At 44.6% G+C, this 14,766-nt stretch overlaps 1 protein-coding gene across 4 annotated transcripts in view; it reads right to left on the bottom strand.

The window, feature by feature from the left end:
- The window catches only part of ITCH (itchy E3 ubiquitin protein ligase), a 2,580,358-nt gene that overhangs the window by 1,877,031 nt on the left and 688,561 nt on the right, over positions 1–14,766 (bottom strand). For all 4 annotated transcript variants that reach the window (XM_044090275.1, XM_044090277.1, XM_044090278.1 and 1 more), the window contains exon 9: positions 3,993–4,088. In XM_044090275.1, the coding sequence (XP_043946210.1) occupies positions 3,993–4,088 (96 nt within the window). The remainder of the gene's footprint in view (positions 1–3,992; positions 4,089–14,766) is intronic.

Here is a 14,766-nt window from a genome sequence, read left to right as displayed (position 1 = left end):
CCCCCCCCCTGGACGGGGAAACGGGGGGGGAACCCCCCTTTGAAACCCCCCGGGGGGGCCCCCTCCCCCCCCGGGGGGCGGTTTTTATCATCAGATTTGGACCTCGGAGGCCTGTCTTTATCCTTGCGACGTTTGTGAACTCCGGTAGCCGGAACCGTATCCGACGACATTTTGTAGTTAAAGCGCCAAGTAATGAAAAGAAAATCGCACCTTCGCTTAATTGTACGTTGATTGAATCTAGCACAAAACCGATAACTAGCTACGTCGTGGTCAGGGCCTAAGCAAGGAATACAGTAAGAATGAAAATCCTTATGAGGTATTTGCTTCCCACATGAAATACAATTATTAACTTTTTCTGACATCGGAGTGGAGCAAGAAAAAAGTTTCCCCAACGGGGTACTTAGCTTTGAGTGGAGAAGAAAATCTTCGGACCGAAGTAGATCAGAAAAAATCGTCAGAAGTCAGCCGACCAGCACTTGCGAACTGCTATCACCGCACGGCAAGAAAGACTGGAGAAGATGGCGTCGGCTGTCAGCTTTATACTCCTGGCGCTCTGACGCCAGGGAGCATGGTTGAACAGCCAACGCCGGACCCAGACTTTGGGATTCTGGCCGACTGAGGGCTGCCTGCCAGCAGGGGAGAACCCTACAGTCATGACTGCAACAGTGAAACACGATGAACATCCTCTGTGGTCTCTCCAGCCGAGTCATGTGCTTTGTGAGATACATGCCGAAAGGGGAGTTGAACTCAATAATGGGCCTTATAAGGAAAGGCAAGAGGGGATGTTATGACCTTGTCCCTAGATGAGATACCCTTCCTAATGAGGTGGACCATCATGTATAAAGCCATCCGTACAATGGAGGCAATATGGTGGTCAAAAGTCAGGTTACTATCAAGCTGGATGACCAAGTCCCTCGTGACTGATTGCGCAATGTGATAATTTGTGGGGAACATCGCTCTCCCCAAGGGGATGATGATGCATTTTCTGGCACCAGTCATTTGTAGGGAAATTTATGACCGCGCCCAGCTTGCAGTCATCTGCAACCTTAGTCAGCCATAGCCCACTGGTATTAGTCTGCAGCTCAGAAAAGTATATCCAAAACAGAGGCCTGAAGACCGATCCCTGGGGTATGCTGCTCGTTACCTGTCTACTGCTTGAGGTGGTTTCCCCTATTTTGTCTAGGTGGGTTCCATCAGTGAACCAGTTTGCTAACCATCTGTTAACATACAGATTGATGCCTAATTGAGAGAGTTTATTATACTCGAGTGGGGAATAATATCAAAGGCTTTGGCCAGGTCAAGGTAGGCGGTGTACACAGTCCTCCCCTCGTCCATGGCTATGGGGACTGTCTCATAGAAGTCGATCAAGTTTAACAGGCATGATTTCCCCTTGATGAAATCCACCTGTGTGGGATCGTGTGTTTGGAGGTTGCCAATGTCCTTGTTAATGAGGTCCACGATAATCCATACCATGGCCTTGCAGATCAGGTTAGTTAGGCTGATGCTTCTTTAATTTCCTGGATCATTGGGCGCTCCACCTTTGTGCAAAGGGATGACAGTGGCAGTCTTCTCTGCTGGGACAAAGCCAGTAACCCAGGCTTTGAATAGGGTGCCTAATGGTGCTGCAAGTGCCTGCCTGAGTTCATGCAATGTTATTGGGTCCCATGGAGGCTGTATTTTTTGCCTTTGAAAGGGCAGTGATAACTTGCTCCATAGGGATAAGAGGATAGGGGCAGGTGCTGTTTGTCCTGATTTATTGACATGTTGACCACTAGTTCTGAGCAGATCTGAGTGCTTCCTTTGAGATTGCAGACATATGTGAAGAAGGCCTTACGATCGTCTTTAGTAGATGTGGCCAGTCTGGACTAAGTTTGCTCTGGAGGATTTCACTAGTGCTCTTATTTGCTTGTTCAGGCCAAGGTGAGATTGCTTCCAATTAAGCACCTGCTCCTTCTTGGTCCTGGGCAGCATTTTCCTTTTATTATAGAGTTTATTTATTGCAAATGTCCACCAGACAGGTTTACACTTCCTTGAGGAGAATGATTTTGTCCTATTAGGTATTCCTGATTCCATGCAACTATATAAATGCTCATATACTACTTTGGTGTAGGTTTGGACATTTGTGCCAGCTCCTATTGCGGGGGGGGGGGGGGTTAAGCTGTTTATACCTTCTCTCAGGAGGTTGTAATCAGCTTTGGAGATTTTTTTTTTTGTTTGATCCTAGCTGGGGGGTGGGGGAGTTGAAGTAGATGCTGACTTCGAAAGTGACCGCTTTGTGGTTGGATCTCACCAGAGAGGTTGACACTGTAGGGATGTTGCAGTGGTTACTCATGTTGGTTAATATCAAGTCCAAGATATTTTCACCTCTTGTTGGGGTGTCAACCAGCTGGTCCAAGGCATTTACATTGATGAAATCAAAATCTCTGGGCATTTGTGTTTTGGTATGAGTAGTTCTTCCAATCTATGGTTGGATAGTTAAAGTCACCCAGGATCAGGGTAAAGGGTTGAATCTTGGTAGATTCGAAGAGGTCCAAATACATGAAGAGGGAATCTTGAGTCCAAGTTGGGGGCCTGTAGCTAGAAGTCATCCCTGTGGCATCGGAGGAGGCCAAGCTTACCTTAACCTACCTAAAGCTTCTGGCACTATTCCTCACTCGGTCATCACAGATTAACTTACAAAACAAAATGTAAACCTTTATGTTACTCAATGGATAAAGCGGCTCATGGACAGAACCAAGAAAATTAAGACAGGGGGAACACATCTCCTAAAAAAACTTTGCTACCAGTGATGTCTCTACCACTTTGTACTAGGGCCTTTTCTGTCTGGTATTTACTTCTCTGATATAAAAACTTTCCAAAAACGTTTTGCTAACAATGTTTGCTGCCGATTGTAAACTTGAAGCCATAATCTACCACTAATTCCATTCGGGATTACCAGATTCTCCTAATACAGGGCACAAAAAATGGTGCCAAGACTGAGGTGTCAACCTAAATGCCCAATAATTTAACATATTCCTTGAAAACAGAAGCACCCTTGCTACTACCATATTATAGTACCTTGTCAAGCAGACATAGCTGTCAGAGACCTGAGCACATTTGTTGAGAATGGGCTCGCCTCTGACCACCTTGTTGCCAAGGTTAAAAAAAAATCTTTCTAGTTAGCTATGAAGTGTATTTCCTACAAGTCCAAAGATATTATCATACCTCTCTAGGTTTCCCTTACTACACCAATAACTGAATAAAATGCTCCATTTGGCACATACCTATCCAGACGTATGAGCCAACCCGAAATACCCCAGCACTTCCTGACACAGAAAAATCAAGGACTTGACTTCCATTATATATGAACATCACCTTAAAGCTCCGTATCTCTTCTCTATCTCATACAGACTCAACAGGTGTGACCACTACAAGGCCCTCAAACAACCCTGTTTTAGGTGCCCTACATGCTTGCAAGCCCAACAACATGGTAAACTCCTATATTAAAGACCAACTTTCCTGTAGTCTGGAATAAATTCCCTCTTCATATTCAGCATAGTTGCCTTATCCTCTTCAAGAGGGACCTGGATGAGTAACCTGAAATACACACCCAGTCTCACTCCACAAACACCTCAAAATGCCCTTCTCGATCAACTGAGTAATAACCTGAGATGGAGGTAAATATACTAAGGGTTTGAACTGCTCTGTAGAAGCTCTCTCTAATCTGCAACCTAACATCTACTATTAATACATATGGTCTCTCTAAAGAAATGCTGACAATGTGGTAACATTTTATGCAGGGGCCAAGCTCAACTCAACATGTAAATAATCTAGCACAGTTTATGACAGAACTAATATGCTAAGTAAGGGACCTCATTTTACGTCTCAAAACTAATAAAACAAAGCAATAGTTATAGCAGTCAGAAGAATTTGCACCTCAACACAGATCTCTTAAAGCTCAGCAACACTTAAGTGTTAGGAGTCAAAGTCTGCATAGTTGTTTACAAACTTACCCTTGAGGAAGTGGCTCTGGTCTGTCCCATGTTGTTCTCTTCTCTACATGATCAACATAATATACACGGCCATGCTGGTCAACTCTTTGCTCCCACCTATACAAGTGAAAAATGAAAAAGCAATTTTAACACAATGTCTAACATTTTAAAAGGCAACATAGCATTTTCTAATAAAACAGGTATAGCAAGCAAGCGGGAGTACAAATTTCAGGAAAATACAGTTGTACGAGATAAACGGATTTGTAATCCTACGATAATGGTCAGTCTAGGTTTTCACTACACTTGATCATTTGGGAACTGCTCCACTTAAAAGGGCAGCACTTGGTCAGTTTTTCCTAGGCAATACACTGTACATCATGATTGACTAGCTGTAGTGTCACTCATGTCAATATGAAGGGGTGTGTAGTAAATAAAATTTCCAGGACCAAAGGGAAAATTTTTATAACAACCAGTCTTAGTCCACCAAACAGCGTTATACTCAGCAGTCTCTGAAACCAACTCCTGCAAGTGTCTCACAAACTTGCTTTGCTCAGGAACTGACAGCCATGCAAGGACAGTGACAATACTATGCCAGAGAAATTCATCACACAGCATACATATTGCACAGACAGAATTACCATAAAGTATCTCAATAGCCCTTAAAGAATTTATGCAACAAAGCTTGCAACTGCAAATAAGGCTTACAACGGCTGCAATGTCATCATGTTAAGCATCCGACAAATTTCCCATACATACAAAGGATGACAGCAGACTACAAAAAAAAAAGAATGGCAGAAAGGAGAGGATATTGTATGTATGCTTCAGTGCTAATGTGCAATAGAATCCGCTGTAAAATTCTGATGTGTTTTGGTCAATTCACTTTGTAAGAAGAGGGGCTGCTACTTGTTCGTTCTTAAGAGTTAATGTGGCAGTTGCTCCCTTTAAGAATGGAATTTATGAATGAGCTTGTTGTTTTCCCTACTTTTTTCAGTTATGTTAGGAACCTGGGATGCAACTCCCAGACTTGTTCTGAGTTGATTCTAAATGACAAAAAATACACTGAACCCACAGACATCGCCAATATCCTAGCAGACAGATTCAGTGCAAACTTCTCCCCCCCCCCCCCCAAAAGAGCAAGTATGTAGCCCAGCAGAGGGCTGCCTCCCAAACATCTCCGATGCTCAGGTGAAGGCTGCCCTCTCCAAAGCAAAAAACACTGCTTCCATGGGACCAGATGGCGTCCCAGGTTGCGTCCTACATGAACTCCAAGAGTAACTAATCCCTCAAATAAAACAGCTATACAATCTCAGCCTCACTACAGGATATGTGCCCACAGAATGGCGTACAGCAACAGTGGTCCCACTCCACAAAGGTGGAGCCTCTACGGACCCTGGAAATTATCGCCCCCATAAGCCTGACTAGCTTAGTCTGCAAGGCTATGGAGAGGATCATCATGGAGCTCATAAACAAAGACATTGGGGACCTACAGACACTAGATCCTACCCAGTTCGGCTTTGTCAAGGGCAGTTCCTGCCTTTTGAACCTGGTTGACTTCTTCGAAACAGTCACCAAAGCCATAGATGAAAGGAAGTTAGTCCACACAGCCTATCTGGACCTTGCAAAGGCATTTGACACAATACCCCACTCGGGCATCATAGATAAGCTATCCAGCTTAAATATAAACCCCTATGTCACAAGATGGGTCGCAAACTGGCTCAAAGACAGAACCCACAGAGTGAGAGTTGCTGGAGCCATGTCAGACTCGAAACTGGTCACAAGTGGCGTCCCACAGGGTTCTGACATGGGACCACTTTTGTTCGGTATATACTTTTCCGAGGTACAGGCAAACGTGGGAGGACTATGGCTCACCAAGTTCGCAGACGACTGCAAACTGGGCGCCATAATAGACTCTCCAGCTGACACAAACATCCTTCAAAAAGGTCTCAGAGACAGATAACTGGTGCCAGCACCATGGTTTAAAGCTAAATGCCAAAAAATGTATAGTCATACCCTTTGGCAAAAACAATGTGCTCACAAATTACCACATAGGCGGAAACCCATTAAGTACAGAGAAAGTTATTAGGGACCTGGGGACCCAAGTTGATAGCAATCTCTCCTTTGAAAACCACATTGCCAAAGTGGTTAGAAAGACCTTCTACATAGCCCACCTCATCACGAAGGGTTTCACATCAAGATCAAGAGAGGTAATCGTGCCCCTTTATTCATCCCTCATCAGGCCCATCATAGAATACAATGCCTTTGGGATGTACCTTACCCGACACCTGCAGCAATTAGAAAGACCCCAAAGGTATCTCACCAAGAGGATCAAGGGTCTCAAACAGATGCCATATGCTGCTCGGTTAAAAAAACTCCAGCTCTACTCAGTTGCATACCGCCTTCTTCGAGGCGATCTATGCCTGACATACAAAGCTATGTCAAATCCAGAATTGATGGACATGCTCCACCTCAGTAAATCTAAATCCCTTAGAGCCACACGCTCGAGGGACTTGAACCTCAGCACAGAAATAAATAGAACTTGCTGGAGGGACAGGTTCATAACCCAGAGGCTTCCTTCGCTCTGGAATAGAATTCCAGTTCATGTGAGGCAGAGCACCTCACTGAATCTCTTCAAGAAGAATCTCGATAGGTGGATGGGGGATCATAGGTTTGTCCCAGGGATTACTCCCGTGTCACTATTAGACAGAGGCACAGTAAACTAAACCTTAAAAAGGGCACAGTATACTCAAATCAAGGGGTGGCGTAAGCCATACAGAATCGGGCTAGGCTTATAATTGCCCCAGGGCAGATAGCCTAGTATGAACCTATGAACCTATAAAAATGCTATAACAGTTCGCTTTCATTGCAGAAGCAAGAAAAACTGCAGCTGCAACAGCAATGCAGGACAGCACAGGAGCCACTGATAACACAGCACGAGGTCTTACGCAATGACATCACTTGGTATTCTGAACCTGCACAGCCAGAGTTCTACATAATTGTCCATACTTGTACTGCTATGGCAAGAACTCCTTAATTTTGTACCATGTTACCACAGCCATTCAGATCTTCACTACAATCTTTACATTTTTGTCAGAACAGAAGAATGCAAAAAGAAGTTTGATGGAGGCACCACCCAGCATGCCTTGAATGACAGCAGTGGCAAAACCTCCTCAAGCAATGGACACAATCAAGCTTCAACAAATACACGTACTGCAGATCAAGCTATTTTGCAAACATGTGAAATGAGACTCCCTTCTAAAAAGAAAGTCACAAACACCCCTGAAGGAACCAGCCCCAGGAAGTCACAGTAATGGCCAAAACAATTTTCAATCCAATTAGAAATTGTGCGCTCAAGTACGTACTTTATTTTGCACAAAATATATAAACAAATCATGCTTCCCATTTGATCAGAGATTAAAATAAAATGCTCTCCAAGATTCATGACATGCAGGAAATACACACCAATATTCTGAAGACAAAAACAGAAAAGATAGTACTGTCGCTTCAACTGCAATACCGATTAGCAGCAATAGATAACCATCCTCTATGGAAACTTGTTTAATGCGCTGAACAGAAGTGCCTATCTCCAAAACCCTTCTAAAAAGAAGAACTTGCCAAAACAGCACAATCTTCCAGGCAATGAATTTCAAACATTAAGCAAATGCTTGGTCAATTTTTTCTGCATAAAGTTTAAGTTTAACCAAGAACACTTTTAGGTGAACTAAAGGGAGGCAAGTCCCTTTAATTGCACAGACAGGGAAGATCCAAGAAAGACTTGGGAGAGCAGGCATGCCAATGTACCTTAAATGAAAGATAAAGGTCCAAAGAACAGAAGACAGTTAATTCCACACACTATGGTAATGAACCTTATGGATAACTAGAGTCATTACAACAAAAATCTACTTTATGTATAATTTTCTTTTTAGGGCCATGGCTGTTTAATCCACATTGCTTAAGAATAAAAATACAAATTTCCAAGCCATGACATAAAAAGCAAATGAAAAGATGTAACAGACCATCTGCATGACTAAGATCATCCTCCCGATCAGTAAAGGTAAGAAAGAATTCTACACTCCCAAAGAAAATTGAGTATTTTCTCTTCTAGGTTTTAAAACTCCCTAAACCTGAGGTTAAGAAAGGAAGACAAAGCAGATTCCCACATCACTTCTTTGTTACAGTAACCCAGGTCAAGAAGAAAACCTTTGGGGCAGGGGAACAATTTGGTCAAGTGTATTTGCATTAGAGAAATCCAGAAATCTCTGGGCAAATTTGTTGTTGGTAGTGTATGCCTGTCGGTGCATGTCAACAACTGAAGTCACCCATAAGAAAAATATCTTCAGGGTTAATTTTTCTAACTAGTGAAGACATTCAAGCATACCCTGAAGCAGTCATAGACAGAGTTCTATAACTAACTACAGTGTGACAATTTTATTGAATTTAACTAGGACTTAATTTCATCCAGTTCCAGATTTCCATTACGTAGAATCAGGTGAGATACAACAGGGTAACAAACTCAAAGACTAAATATGTTATAAGCACATTCTAGAGTAGGAGCATCTAGGCAGACTACAAATGCGGCTTTTAACTAGACCACTTCCGACACAATCATGGCTAGTCTGCACAGCTGAAAGGAGTATGTCCCACTCTGTATGGTCAAATACCTTATTTGTAATGTCTGTTACTACCCAGAGGGCCTTGTCTGAACTCTCTACTTAATACTCTCAAGGCCAGAAGTAGGCCTATCATTTCCTTCTCAATAATGTCCTTGTCATGCATAGTCCTGTTCCAGTGTCAATCTAACCCTAAGGCACCAAAAGTGTGCACCCTTGCCAGCTTTGTAGAGTCTTCTTCCCAACCAAAATGATTAATGGCTGGCCTGATCACACCATAAAAATTCACTCTCTACAGGTGGACTGAGAAGATTCACAAAGACAAAAGTATCCTGAAGTGCCACTGCATTTTCCTCAGATCTCATCTTGGCTAGGGCACTGTGGATGTTGACATCTGACTCTGTCTTTCATCTTCCTGACTCCACTGTCAACATCTCAGGGAAGATGCAAGAAAAAGGACTTGCAGTGACAGTTTCCACTATGGCAGGAAAATCTGACTTTTTTCATGTCAGTGTGTGCAACAGGAATATCTTCCCATTTACTAGCTCCAAGTTGAAGTTGGAGTTCCCTACCTATCTATCCCTCCCTCCCTCCAGCCATCCATCACATACAGTGTTGAGTGGCTTATTCCCAATGTGCTAATAGCCTCTTTTCAGGGGAGACCAGATGTGGTATTTCTACTACTGGGTAAATTTGACCAGGGCATCAGGGAACTTCTACTTTTTGATTACTGCTGTGGGATGTTTTATATCCACCCAAGCTACCACTAATTCAAGCAGATGGGACAGATCTCATTTGAAGTTTGGAATTTAAACAACCTGTGGAAAGTCCTAAACTGGTAGGTGTGGACAATGTCAGGACAAAGCGTTTATCCACCGCATGTACAGACAATGCTTTAAGAAGACAAATTACCAAATAATGAGCAAAACCTTACTTCAGTTTTCAAGTAGCGATGATGTCAGTGATGTAGACACACAAAGAACCACTCTACCAGCATATGACTTGATGGGATAATCAAGAGGAAAGTATGTTGAAAGAGCAGAGGCATATACTTCTGTGGAGTACAACAGTCAGTCCTGCAGCAAAAAAGATCTGACAGCTAACTATACTACAAGAAGTTCCAGTGAACTGGAGTTATGGGACTGTTTGCTGTACTAAATGAAGAACTTTGTCCACTCTTGTCAGACAACACTCCCTTGCTCTAACGGTCACAAACATATGGGGGCTTGAAGGCTCCCAACTACTGAGTCAACGGGTCCTTTATTTGACACAAGATGTAAGGGTGGTTCCTTCACAGCTATAACATAAGTGAGAAAGTACAGTTGTGTACATGTACCTTAAATGTAGATGTTAAAGTGCATTCACTGTTACAGTCATGACACTTGAGTTATCCTGCCAGGGGTAGCCTCAGTCGGCCTGAATACCACAGGCTTAGTATTTCTGAGTCTGTTGCTGTCGCTCAAGGACTGACGTCAGGTCGTCAGTGATACAAAATCAAGCAGTAGACGCCATTACATCAGTTTTTCTTGCCCCAACTGTTAGGAGCCCCCAAATAGGGAGCTAGGTTATGGTGGAAGACCACCAGTAGAATGTAAATGCCAAAAATCCCTTGTAAGGAGAGAGGAAGAGAGAGAGACAAGGGGGACGGAGGGGGGGGGACCATGATTGCAGCAGTGAACACACTCGAACATCTACATTTATGGTAAATGTACACACAACTGTATTATGTACTTTGTGTTTCACTGTTGCAGTCATCACACTTGGGTTGATTCCCAAAGCTGAAGAAAAAGGGTGGAGGCAGTCAAGAAGTCTGGGGGCTGGCTAGGGTGCCCTGCAAGACTGCGGTGGCAAAGCCTGCCCTGGATTTGGAGAAGATAGGCAGGTGGTAATGCTTGGTGAAGGTATGAACAGAAGTCCAAGTTGCAGCCTCCAGGATGTCCCTAGTGGGGACCCCTCTGAGAAAAGCTGCAGAGGTAGAGGTTGCCCTGGTGGAATGCGTCCTGACCCCCTTTGGGGGCAGTTTTCCGTGCTGTTTGGAGCAGAAATGGATGCAGTGTGCTATTTGGAGATAGTTTGGATATGGCCTTGCCCTCTGTCCCTGCTGCAAAGTTGACTAGCAATTGGTCAGTTTTTCTAAAGGATTTGGTCCTATCGAGATAGAATCTGAGCTGTCTGTGCACATCTAGAGTGTGCAGAATCCTTTCCCCTTTATTTTGTGGGTTAGGGGAAAAGGTGGGCAAATGAATGGATTGGTTGAGAGCCACACTAGACACCACTTTAGGCATGAAGGAGGGGTTAGTTTTGAGGGAGACCCTGTCAGCATGGAAAATGATTAAAGGCTCTACAGCCATGAGTGCTTGTAGCTCTGAAACTCTTCTAGCTGAAGTGATGGCTAGAAGCAAAGCTGTTTTCCAAGAGAGGAATTTTAACTCTGGTGAAGCTGCAGGTTCAAAGGGGGAGTAGGGTGAGCTTTTCCAACACAAAGTTAAGGTCCCAAGCTGGGGTTGGAGCTCTTCTGGGTGGCCTTAAGTTATTAGCCCCCCTTAGGAACTGTTTGATGAGAGGGTGTGAGAAGAGAGGTGGCTCTATGCTGAAATGAGCAGATGGCAGAGGCATGAATTTCAATAGAAGAGATGGAAAGACCCTGTGTAGTAGGTCTGCTAGGTAGTCCAGGATGAGGGGTAGGGAGTGCTGTGCTGTTTCAGCTCCCTTAGCCTGGATCCAGGTGCAAAACCTTTTCCACTTGTCAGCATAGGATTTTCTATTGCTGGGGTGTCTGGCCTCACAGATATCTAGAAATTGTTTGCTTAGGCTGGCAGTTTGAGGAGAGGTCAGGGAATAAGCCAGACTGCCAGGTTGAGGGTCTGCAATTGGGGATGCAGGAATTCTCCATTCTTCTGGGTCAGGAGTGTAGTGATCTGAGGTAGGTGCCATGGTGGCAGGGGTGACAGGCTGCGCAGCAGTGGGTACCTGTGCTGGCGTGGCCAGTTTGGGGCAATCAGGACTGCCCTCGGTTTTTCCTCCCTTCTTTTGAGCAGTACCCTTGAAGTGAGTGGTAGAGGGGAAAATGCATAGACCGAGAGGTTTACCCATTGGAAGGATACAGCATCCACTTTCCAGGCCTTGCTGTGAGGTTCCCTGGTGCAGAATTTGCTGAGCTGATGATTGGAGTAGGAAGCAAAGAGACCCACCTTCGGGGTGCCCCTTTTCTGGGTTACAAAGGTGAAGGTTCTGTGGTCTAGCTGCCATTCGAGTGGGTCTAGCAGGTTTCTGCTTAAGTTGTCTGCCAGAGAGTTTAGGGATCCTGGCAGGAATTGTGCTAGCAGGTGTAGTTGCATGGCTGAGGCTGTGTGCCAAAGGGTCATGGCGAGCCTGCAGAGAGGATAAGAGTGAGTTCTTCCCTGCTTGCTGATATACCACATCACTGTGGTGTTGTCCGTTTTGATCAGTAGAGACAGAGGTAGAGTAGGGATCTGAAAGGTGTCAGGGCGTGCTGAACAGCTAGCATCTCTTTTTGGTTGATGTGCAGATGTATTTGATTTGGGCTCCAATGGCCCTGAATGCATCTGCCGTCCAGGTGTGCACCCCAGTCACAGTCAGATGCAGCTGTGGTGATGGTCTGGGCGGCGTGGGGTTGTGAGAAGGGAAGTCCCTTGTTGTGGTGGCATGCTGCTGCCCACCAAAGAAAATCTTTCCTTAGACAAGGTATCACTGGTATGACAGTTTCCAGGTCTTGAGTGTGTTGACACCAAAGGCTTTTTAGGTACCATTGTAGTTTCCTCCTATACAGTCTGGCATATGGAATGAGTAGAACACAAGAGGCCGTGAACTCTAGAGCTTGCAGGATTTTATTTGCGGATAATTGGATTCTGGTGGCTAGTTGACAGAAGTAGCCTGTCAGGCTTGTTTTTCTATAGTAAGGAATGCCATCTGGGATGCGGTGTCCAGGCTTGCTCCTAGGAATACAATTTTTTGAGTGGGGACTAATCTGGATTTCTTTTCATTGATAATGTACCCCAGGGAAGTCAGTAGGTCCTTCACAAGGGTCAGGTGCTGTAACAGCTTTTCCTGTCCGAATCAGGCAATAGTCTAACTAGGGGTAAATTTGAAGATTTCTTTGCCTGCAAAAAGCAATGGCAGGAGCCAGGCATTTTGTGAAAACTCTGGGAGCAGTGGATAAGCCAAAGGAAAGTGCATAGAATTGAAAGTGCATAGATCCTGCCCTGAAACATAGATATTTCCTGCAAGATTCCTCGATTGGGATGTGCAGGAAGGCCTCTTTTAGGAATAGGGTAGCTAACCAAGCATCCTTGGAAAGCATAGGAAGAAGCTGCTGGAGGGTTAGCATTTTGAATTTTGGTATCACCAGAAAGGTGTTTAGAAGGTTTACCTTTATATCAGCGATCCCAATATGGGTGAAACGGCTTCCGCGAATACCGAAGTGCGAACGTCTCCAATGTCGAATTCCACATAATGGAATGGCAAAACCTCGCCCCTTTTTGACCCATGGTAGCACCGGTGTGGAGGTGTGGCATGGTCGGAAATGTTGAAATGTGACATTATTTCGACATTTAAACATTTTCGCGCTTTAATTTCACTTAAACAGTTCAATTAAGTGGCCGATCAATCATGTGTGATCGACGATATGAAGGTAAACCATTTAGAATGGATAGGTCGAGCACTGTGTGCCAGGTGCCCTCTGTTCTGAGTACCAGGAAGAGTCTGGAATAAAAGCCTTGGCCTCATCTGGTCTGCAGGAACATGTTGTATTGGCCTCATGGAGAGCAGGGAAAGGACCTGCTTTCTGGCCTCTGCCCACTGGTTTTGAGGAAGATCTGGGAACCCTCTTAGGGTTGGCAGAGTGTGGAAATAAAATTTGTATCCCTGGGACACTATTTTGAAGACCATCGGTCGTTGCTGACAGAGGCCCAGTTGTTTGCATGGAAGGACAGTTTTCCACTTAGGTGCACAAGCAGGTGGGCAGAGGTGTAAAGTCATTGTGAGTTCTTACCATAAGGGGGTGGGCTTAGCACTCCCTGTTTTTGAAGAGGAAGAACTCCATTGCTTAGATCTCTGCATTCCCTGGGGCTACTGTCTGGGGGGGTCTGCTTCCCCTGGGTCTGGGCTAAGCTGACCTGGAGGGGGCTGGAAATGACTGGTGCTTGGAGGGGAAATGCCTACTGAATCTCAGAGGGTGGACCTGTAAAAAGTCTAACTTGTCTGCATAGATTTAGCTTTTTCTTCCATCTTTAAGACCTCTTCTGCCTTGGTGCCAAACAAATAGTCTTTGTTCAATGGTGCATCCAATAATTTTGATTTGATATGGTCTGGCAAGGTCTGCTCCTTAAGCCAAGCATGCCTTCTAAGGACAGAACCAGTGACTGCTGCCCTGCAAGTTGCTTCTAGGGCGTCAAAGCCACATTGCAAGGTGTGCTTAGTAACTTGGCTTGCAGAATGCACAAGCTCTTGTAATTCTTTATTTTCTGCACAAGCAGGAAAGGAAGATATTTTGGTTTGAGGAGTTCCATGGTATGCAGCTGATATTTCAGCATGTGGAAGTGAATTTAGTGCTCTAATAGCAAGAGTAGCAGAGGTGTATACTTTTTTACCCCATCTGTCTAAAGTTCGGGAATCCCTATCTGAGGGGGGTGGGATTCTTAGCTGAGGTTGCTTTAATTCCCTTGGGTCCTTGACAGATGACCTCTGGGTCAGCAGTAGGATTTTTGAAAAGGAATTTGTGAGAATCACGGACTCTGCAGTACCTGTCAGGTTTCCTGGGAGCAGGAGGAAGGGTGTCAGGAGTCAAACTGGATTCCATAAAAACATCAACATCCAGGACAGGAGGAATGGCTAAATGTCTGTGCTGTGGTAAATCTAAGAATTCCCAGAGTCTCTTGACTGCGGATAGTCCTGACATTCCCATTGGAAATGCTCCCTTAAAGTATGAAGGGTTTCACCAAATGAAAAATCTTCTGGTAGAGGGGCAGAAGGAATGGATTTCGCTGCATCAGAATCCTCATAAGCAGAGAGGGGTTGCACGTCTTCATATTCAGAAGCATCAGAGTCATCAGACTCCTGTTCAGATAAAACTACTGGGGACAAGTCTCTTTCTTTTGGAAGGGGTAGCCTGACTTCCCCAAATACGCATAATAAGGTCTTCCACCATTTTAAGCATTTAAGATTGAGGC

Source organism: Protopterus annectens, chromosome 12.part0, assembly GCF_019279795.1.
Source record: "Protopterus annectens isolate FY-2018-M chromosome 12.part0, PAN1.0, whole genome shotgun sequence".
Classification (NCBI taxonomy): Eukaryota; Metazoa; Chordata; order Ceratodontiformes; family Protopteridae; genus Protopterus; species Protopterus annectens.
Note: the sequence above shows the minus strand (reverse complement) of the source record. Positions and strands in the feature narration are given on the sequence as shown.